General features: G+C 35.0%; 1 protein-coding gene across 1 annotated transcript in view; it reads left to right on the forward strand.

The window, feature by feature from the left end:
- SCAMP1 (secretory carrier membrane protein 1) overlaps positions 1-7,225 on the forward strand; it is a 44,514-nt gene extending 37,289 nt beyond the window's left edge. Inside the window, exons 7-9 of the mRNA XM_058823393.1 lie at positions 393-494; positions 2,286-2,403; positions 3,973-7,225. Of these exons, the coding sequence (XP_058679376.1) occupies positions 393-494; positions 2,286-2,403; positions 3,973-4,137 (385 nt within the window). The 3' untranslated portion in view covers positions 4,138-7,225. The remainder of the gene's footprint in view (positions 1-392; positions 495-2,285; positions 2,404-3,972) is intronic.
- Positions 7,226-9,997: the final 2,772 nt, after the last annotated feature.

Genomic DNA, 9,997 nt, shown 5'->3' on the forward strand with positions numbered 1-9,997 from the left:
GCCATGTGTTTCAGTAATTCCATATGAGATCTTTCCTTTCACAAGTTAAATATTCTCTTCCCATCCTGCTATCACTGTGAACTTCACTCTGAAAGTGGTGCAGAATGCAAACTTAAAGGATTAGTTGAAGGGTCCTGCTCTGGGCTGAACAGAACTATTCTCACCTTTCTTAGAGATGCAGGTGGCAAAATCACTATATTAAAGATAAAGAGCAGTTCTTGTAAATAAACACACTAAAAAAACACAGAATTGCTGATACTTCAGGTCACTTGATAAATGAAAGTACTTTTTGCCCAGTTAATGCAGTAAAATGTTAGACTGGTACTACAGAATATGAATAAAAATAATGAATTTTCTGTCTGCTTTAATCTTTTTTCCCCTACCTCTTTCAGGAGTGACAGTTCATTCAGGTTCTTTGTGTTCTTCTTTGTATATATCTGTCAGTTTGCTGTACATGTACTTCAAGCTGCAGGATTTCAAAGATGGGGAAACTGGTGAGTACTCTTGTTTGCCATAGTGTTGTACTGTCTGTAAGACAAGCACTCTTACTTGAAGTAACAACTGCAATACAGTCTATGTTTTCAAATGAATAATCTTGTGTTCACTAGAATGTTACATTTAGCTCTCAAAAGAAAGCATTTTTGGAGTGCTCTTGACTAGGAGCAGTGGGTGAAATGTATCCAAAGAATGTGAGGTACTGTTACTGGGCTACTCACAGTTTTATCCTTCAATTTAAACCACTTTGAACTTACTCTTTCTTACACTGCCTCCTCTATTTTTGTGGTGTAAGGAGTTATTACTCATTCTGTATTTAAGGTAAAGAAAAGCAAAAATTTAGACATCAATAATATATTGTTTGCATATTTTTCATATCATTAGGTATTTTTAGTTATATTTATATACTTGCTTCTTATTGAGAAATTTATGGCTAAAATTTGTAGAATGACTTAACAAGGCATTTGGGTGAATATTGGATATTATTTGAAAAGTACATTGGTTAGAGTCACATTCATATTCTGCAATAAGTTGATCTTTCTTTTAAATGTTTGCAAATATATAAGCTTTTACATGAAGCTTGTACGTATATTATCTTTTATTTGAATCTTTGAGGTCTAATACTTAGATTTTACAAGGAGAAACTATGGGGAATCAGTCACTGTCCTTGAAATAAAGGAATTAACTAAAAGCAAGGATGTAGTAGCCAGCTGGTAACATGAGGAGTCATGAATGGCAGTGCTGTAGTTGGGTAATGACATTTCCCTCTATCAGTGCTTTTTGCTGCAAACCTCCAAATATATGGAAGGCAGACAAAACAGTATTGCTGTAGAATTGTTATGTAAGGAAAGAGCCTGCTTTTTTTTTCTTTGGAATCCTCTACTGCTTATTCATCCAAGTCTGGGAAGTGTGCTTTTAAGCATACTTGGGGAAGAAGTATTGAAATGAGCCAGATAACCAGAAAAATCATGGAAATCCTAATTACAGTTCAGATTTTGGGGTTTTGTGGTAGATTATAGTGGGATACAGTGGATATCAAAGCAGTGTGAAGCAGGTAGGGGACAGTTTTAAGGTTTGGATTTACATAATTTTTTGCTAGGGTTTTATTTGTGGTTTTTTTTAATAACGTGGAAAAATCTTATTCATCTTAATGCATGGGTTTTGTTCATAAGGCAGCCTGCTTTTTAAATTTTCAGGTCTGAAAATGTTGGTGTCTGTTGGTGTTTCAGTTTTGAACAATGGGGAAATGCTTGAAGTAGATACTTATTTAGCAGGTTTTTTTCTATTAGTTCATCTGATGCTCTCTACTTAAAAAAAAAAATATTTACCTCAGTTGGAAAAGCATCACTGTGTGGATACAATTAAATGAGTCTTCATATAGAAGCTGTGTATGTGTGGTATTCTGTTCTGTATTTATAGAAGTTAAAAACTTATCTTTTTAGGGATATTTTCTCATCTATGAATTAATGTAGTCTTGAATCAATCTGAAATGACAGTTGAGAAGCAGCTTTCTAATTTCTCCACAATTTTGTTCAAGGACAATAATATTTACAACAACTTTTCATACAGTTTCACTGCATTTTCTGTGAAAAAAGTGGAAATTAAACTTTAAAAGCCTATCATAGAACCAGAATGTAAGAATATGCTTATGTAAAATTCCCATTATTTTTCTTTAAAAATACTCAAAATGGTTAAGAACCAGGAGGTTATGAAATTTGTTTTGGTGAGGGTATCTGAATAAATAGTTCATGGGCTGTACTAGTAAAATTTGTTATTTCTCCTTCCTTCAGTGGATGGATTTCATCTCTTACTGGACTTAATAAGAGTATTCCTGTTGGCATTATGATGATAATCATAGCTGCACTTTTCACAGCATCTGCTGTTATCTCACTAGTTATGTTTAAGAAGGTAAGTTACGTATTATTCCCCTCTTTTGTTTCCTATATTTGATTTGGATTTTGCTTTCTGTTTTGAGAGAGGTACTCTTTCACAAAGTAGTGGGGATTAAATTACATTCTTCAAGGTGAGCCTTGCCTATTAACATTTGTACAGTTTTGTTTATACTGTTGTGGAGGTACAAAATGCTGTTTGTACAATGCAGGTATTTTCTGCAAATGGGGAATGATAGCTCTGAATTAGAGAATCTGAGAGGAAACCCCACCACAAAGGAGTAGGTGAAAGCACTGGACACTGTGACTGTAGCTGTACATGCCAGGTTGTCCATCAGGCACAGAGAAGTGTGACTGAAATGATTGCTAAGTTACAGCTCTTACCAAAATCGTTCCCATTAAAATCAATAGAAGAGAGAGATGCTTAGCACCTCAGAAAAGGATTTTTATTTCTCTATCTCTGTTTTTTAATATTTTATTGCCAGCTAATGATGCAGGAGCATGAAAACTCAAGGAAATAAACTCTTTCTCTATGGTTACTTCTGGTGAATTTCCACCCAGAATATCTAAGTATAGATACTGATGCAGTAGTAGTCATTGAGATAAATGAAACCGAGAATTCTGATGATGATGTCCTGGCTGGATTCCAGTAATTCAACCTCAGTTATAGTTAGGTTTAAGGATTTTACACATGCATAAATTATTTTGACCTCTTCACATTAACTAGAAATTATACATGTGTGCCTGGAGATGTCCTTTCTTGTCTTCTGTAGAAATACTCTATACATGAGAAGCAACAAACAAGAAAAAAGTATGGTGGAATATGCTTTTACTTTTCTTATCAAAGATTCTTTCAAAAAATCTGCATATTCATATATGACGTGGTTTATCTTTATGGATGAGAAGTAGTCACATTTATAACAGAGAAAAAAGTTATGTTAATTTTCTTGCTATACTGGAATGAAAATGTCTTCATAGTATTATTTAACAACCTTTTTGTGACTTAACTGAGTGAAAAATAGCATTTGAATTTCAATACTTAGATAATTGAAAGTTAATCAGATTTTTTTTTGTCAGGTTTTGTGGTTTTTATTTTGTTACATACCATATTGCTAAGAGTGTTTGTAAGTCATATTGTTTATTCCTCTGGTTATTAAGCAGAGCTATTGGTCATCACACTAGTTCTGCAAATGTGTAACTGTGTAATATGGATATTTTGAAATTTTTAATATTCAGTCAGAATGTTGCTTACTCTTGTTACCAATCAGAGTAACTAAAATGTCTCTAAATATTGTTGTAAAGAAAAATTCACCAAATATACATCACATATTTTAGTGACCATGATGAGACCCCTCTGAACTTGCAGATAATTACAGGTAACCCCCACAGTCAAATTGTGAGTGCAGCAGGACAATGAAAAATTCAAAAGTTTGTGGGAAAAAATTCCATGTTCTCATCTCTGTATTCGCTCAAACACATGAACAAATCACATTTCCCCAAAGCTCTGCTTTGCATTGAGACTTTGCTGTTGCTCTGCTAAGAAATGGGAAGCGTGGCACCACTTTCTCAGTGCTTTTCCTCTCCACAGGTGCACGGGCTGTACCGCACGACTGGCGCGAGCTTTGAGAAGGCACAGCAGGAGTTTGCCACAGGAGTGATGTCCAACAAAACTGTACAAACTGCTGCGGCCAATGCCGCCTCGACAGCGGCCACCAGCGCGGCCCAGAACGCCTTCAAGGGTAACCGGATGTAGAGAAACAGTCACCCCGGTTCTCCTCAACTGTTCTTTATTTCCCAGTCACTTACTGTATTCCCTAAATGCCTAGATCAAAATCACACAGCATGTTTGTTTCTTCTACAGCTGTGCATGGGTTAAATGGGAAATGGTTGGTTTATTTTATTATAAATTTATTTATTTTAAGAAGAAAACCAATTTTTCCCCTTCTTTAACATGTTGAATTCTGCAGTGTAAAGCTTTACATATTTTATGGAGGATAAATAATTTCAACAATTGGTCTGAGAATGAACTCTGGTATATAATGATCAAATCAATGTAATAAGAATCTAGAAGGTTTTTTAGCAATTCACACCAGTTGTTTTTTTTTAAGTTCAGGAAAGCAGTTTGGATTAATGATTTTTTTTTGCAAGAACTGACTTCCCTATTTCTGCCATAAGAAGTGGGGGTAATAAGTGGTCAGTAAGAAGTGAGTGAGAGATAAGAGTTAGGTTTGACTATTGTTTTTGCACTTTCAGCAACTGCTGGGGGTCAAATACAAGTAAGGCAGAGAGTATAAATTCTTTTCCTGTTTGGTTTTGTTTTCTTTTTATTAGGTAAGTCTTTTGATATAAACCTGTAAGTTTGCATGAATACTGTTGAGTTACCTGATCTTTTTACCTGTTTAAGTAGTGTTTTGGTCCAGAATTTACCTGTGCCACTTTATAGCATTTGTTTATATGTATTTCCATGGAGTATTCTCTACCTGTGGGAAATTACTATGGGGCATAAACATTCTCTGTAATAGAATAGTTCAGTTTAAGGAAGTTAACTGGTGATTTCAATCACAGAGCTAAATGGTTATGTATTTGCTGTTTTTAACTTCAGTATTCACATATCCCCTGTCCCTCTTCTATGTGTCGTGGTATTTTTATTTGGGATTGTTTTTTTGTTAGTTTTTGTTTGGATTTTTTTCAAGTATAGATTTATGTTTAACAGTGGTACTAAATCTCTATCCTGGACAGTCACTCTGTTTACTGCCTGTCCAAAACACTATATATACAGTATTTAATTTTCTAACAGGTATATTGTCTAAAACCAGGCTATTGAAGCAATGGCATTTAACAGATACTTGAATGAATTTTAATATTAACTCAGCCATCTCTGTGATGTGATTTAAGCTATAGAAAAAAGTTTTTAAACTATTTGGATTCGGCAAAGGGAGAGATGTTTATCTTTATTAAAGTTAGATTTTAACTCTTTGAATTGGAGGCCTAAGAGGTTAGATTGATGCTGTGAAACTAACAATCCATAATGGTACACATACCATCACAATATTTTAGAATATAATACAGTCAGGACTTGGTATAGTATGAGTTTCTCTGCTTTGAAGGCCTTACATTTTTGGATTGCCTCATGAGACTTACATACAATATTTACAACAGTTTTTCAAACTCTTCCAGGAAATGGAAAAATTACATCCCATAACCTGTGTAAGTACACACCATGGCTGAAATTAATTCAGCTCTTAAGGTGAATCATAACACAGCATAAAGTTCTGAGGCCCCTCCACATTCTGAAAGTGGACTGAATTTCAATACACTGTATTCTGTTTCAATACACTTTATTCATATTAACAGAAGTTCATTTTAAAAAATACTCCCCTAGCTTAATCTCTGAATCAGTAATATACTGGTAGCATGAATTCTTCTATTAGTCTCCTTTCATTTACTAAATTCTTTAAACCACACTTGAATTTGAAAAAGCATTGTAGTGTCACCTATGCTGAAGTTCACATTAATGAATATACTTGCTTAAATATTCTATCTAACAAGGCTGTTAAAAATGTCATAATAGTGGACATGCTAACATTGAACTTAAATTTGCGTGGAATGTTTTTTAAGCTTTCCAGATAAAAGTCACTGTCTTCTGCTGAGACTGGGGGGCCATCATTCTAGAAGCTATATATCAAGATTATTCTTTTCATATTTTAAACTTAACTTGAGGGTTGTATCTAGGAACTCTGCTATGGATTACTTTTAAATCTAAATTTTGGTATCTCCTAGATTGGAATCCTAGGAACATTATCCTTAGAATTTAACTGAAGTTGAAGATTGCATAATAGCATAGATTACCAGAAAAAAACACCAAAAACATTAGAAATAAAACCTGAATTTGACAGGTAGATTTTTTTTCTCAGATGTTTGAAAGGTCTTTGAGAAAACATATGTAATGTTCTGTGTATAAGAATTGTTGATTTGTAATATCATGGGTTGAATGTACAGATTTAAGCTTTCTGAGTGAAATTCAGAGTTGTGTCACATGAATTCTTTAAACCAGAAATCTGTGACACTTTGCAACCCGAAAGGGAGGAAAAAGTTTGTTTAGCTTTGATAACAGAAGGCTAAAATTTGTTAAAAATATTTTGTATCTAACAAAAATTAGATTTTACAATCTCTTAATAATCAGAGTATGGCGCCCACTTGAGTTGTCTTTTTGTAGTATTGTGACAAACAGTACAAGGTATGAAGTTTAAACACTGGAATGTCAGTAGTCTTTGATTTGTAATTTAGGAGTTGTTTTTATTTATCTGAGGATGTTTGTATATTTTGTAAATTACTAACAATGTTCAGCCATCCTGGTGAATGTCATGGTTCTGTACAAATGCACTTCTTCTGTCTCTCTGTTGCATGTCTGGGTAGTTCAGAAGTTTTGTATATTTATTGTATTAACACAGTGTCATAGAATAAAAAATACTTTTTTCCTAGGTGTTTGCTCTGTATAGTTTTGACCAATAATGGGGATTTTTCTTCTAACAGTCAGGGTGATGTGCAGGGAGGATGATCTATGTAAAAGTCTGACTTGCTTTTTATAATTCTGTATATAGATGCTGTATTTCTGCTGAAATGGTGAAGCAAAATGTCCACTATCAATAAATCTGGTTATAAAGAATTAGTCTACTCAACTGTTACGAAGAAAATTCTTAAAATACTTGCAGTTTACCTTCTTGTGCTGTAAACTCACAAGGGATAAAATTAAACATGCTCTGTCATGACTGAATGGAATTCTACAGGTATTAAGTGACTCTTAAAACATTATTGAAAGTAAAATGAAGTTGCTGAAAAAAGTTTTGCCTTGGTAGTATTTATTTTTTAAATTTCTGCCAGTGAATCAACATTTCTGTGTTACTGCCATGCTGCTCTTTCTTTTTTTTTTCAGTCACTAGCACAGTCTGTTGATTTTTTTTCATGTAATGTCAGTTGCAGCACCTGCTTTCTAGTACTCATCTTACTACTGGGTTTCCTCTGAAGGGCTGAGTGACTTCATCATCAAATGCGATGTAGGTAAGTTTGCAAATGCGTGATGCATATTCATGCAGTGATACAGTGAACAGTGCTCTGAGGTATGGTCAGGATTATTTTGGGAGATGGGAGACGTGTGTTTTTGGAGACATTTTCACATGCATGCATCAGTCAGTATTGACATTCTTCATCCACTTGATCTTTGTAATTTACAGATCTAGAATGGCAGTGTCAGCAGACTGAAGGAAGAGGTTTTGTACTTTCTTGTAAATGTAAGCATGGTTGTGCCATATGATCCAGTCATGTTTTATGTTTAGAATTATTACACAATTTCAGTGCTCTTCATGGGACGTAATTCCTCTGGTTTGCTTAGGTTACTTCCCTCAAGAAGTTGTAAGCATGGAGTTGGAAAAGCATCCACACACTGACAGAAGAGCATGGGTCAAGAGAACTGTACTTAAAAATACTCAGTGATACTTCTGGGAAGATATTTCTGCCCAAGGAAAAGGCACACACCTAAAAAGTAATATTCTGGTTATTAATCCTGTAGTATGGCACAGTAGGTCACAAAATTAATTAGGTTTTTCATTAAAACATGTATGAATTAGTTTTTACTTTTTTCTTACAAATTAATTTTATGTCTGCAAGTAGCTTTTATTTTCATTATTAGAAAAATCAGGAAAATTGGCAAAGGTAGTAGTGCAGATCTAGCTCAGCAGCAAAAGCCAGTGAAACTTTATACAAGGATTAAACTAGGTACGATGTCACATGATACTGAGGGGAAAAGAAAAAAGGCATTGATAGGGATGTGTAACTTGTGGCTCATGCTGCCATACATTTTGTTCTGGAAAAAATAATTCCAGCATTTTAACGGAAGAATATACTGCTCAACTAAAATAATGCTTTTTGTTGGATGAAAGTGATTACATGGAACAGTTGTGGTTTCAATAGTCTCTCAATACACTTGGAGCTTCCTGTTGACTAAGAAATGAGTGTATGTGTATGTGTATGTATATATATATATATATATATATATATATATATATAAAAATAAGTGTACTGTCCTGCTTTTGGTGAGTGCTCCTTCATGTTCCTGTTACATTGCACTCAGATGTGAAGGAAAATACTTCAATACAGAGGAGCTGCTCTTCACAGCATCGAGAATACCAGGTTGTACTTTATATCCATGATTTAAGAAGGGAAACCTCCAGCTTTAGAGGAGAGATGGGAAGTATTTGGGACTGATTTTTATTAATAAAGTTTGAGGCTGTATTAGTTAAAACAGGGCTGGTGCAGGCCTGGAAGACAGACTGGCCTCAGTTACTTGTGGCCCTGCACTCGGCTTTTCTGCTCTGTGATCCTGTACAGCTGGAGTTGGGTAGGCAATACTGGCTGGAGCCCAGACCACTGTACGGAACAGCTGCCTCTGACCACTGGTGCCTCTGTGGCATCAGCTGCTCTGCCACTGTTCCAGCTGGCAATGCTGCTAGTAGATTTTATCATGTTTCTAGCCTAATTAAAGAATTGTGTACATCTGAGCTGTAGTCATTGTACACATGCCAAAACATGGTTGATGTTTTTTAGTGCAGAAGTGTTGTCTTTGCTGTGGCTGTATTTTTTAGAAGAATGCATGATGTTCTTTTTAGAGAAGCACATGATGTTTTCAAAGAAAAAATACATATCCTGGGTTGGGCAGTGGGGTGACACTTTTTGCCCAAGTTAAGAGAACAACCGGAAGTTGTCAGAATACAGAATCATAGAATCAATTAGGATAGAAAAGGCCTAAATATTCCTGAGATCATTGACCCCAGCCTAAGACCTATGTGATTAAATCTGGCATTCTTTTTCTTTTACCTTGGTCAGACCATGTTACTGATCCCACCACATCTGAGTGATACTTTAAGCCAGATATTCATTCCTACGCTCTCATAATTTCACTGATATGAAGATATTCCAAGTAAAAGGCATTTGTTTGAAAACGAGCTTTCAGTGAACTGCAGAACAAGACAACATCACATCTTTATATTCCTGTCAATCTGATAATAGACACCCACTTAGTGATTACTCCACTATTCTAAACCCAGCTGGAGCTTGGAGAATAAGTTATAAGAATACAGAAATGTGTAACAATACACACAACTGGAGACCTGAACTCTGTGCTACTGCCAACTCCATTAACTTTACTGATAAAGGAAGGTAATATTTTTAGCTGTTCAGGTCAGTACTTCATAATTTCTTTAAGCAGTGTTTTATATTTGGAGACTAAGTGCTCTATCTATACCTGTTTTGAAATTCATAAATTGATGGTGGTGGTGGTGCATTCAGTGGCATCTATCCCCTAACTTCTGGACTATAGGTTTCTAGATGTTCCAAGCTATAACTAAGAGCTACTTCTCTGAAGTCAGGAACTGTTGGAAGTGTAATTAAACTACACATGAATAATTATATATAAATTTAATAGAAGTGGACCTTTGCAACTGACAAATAAGTGACATGCTGACTTTTCTTTAAACTACTGAAAGCTGTGCTCCTGGTCCTGCTATTGACTGGCTTTGTAACACTTTCTCTTGTGTTTGTCACTTCACAGCTGAAAGCCA

This window comes from Ammospiza caudacuta, chromosome Z, assembly GCF_027887145.1.
Source record: "Ammospiza caudacuta isolate bAmmCau1 chromosome Z, bAmmCau1.pri, whole genome shotgun sequence".
NCBI classification, from domain to species: domain Eukaryota; kingdom Metazoa; phylum Chordata; class Aves; order Passeriformes; family Passerellidae; genus Ammospiza; species Ammospiza caudacuta.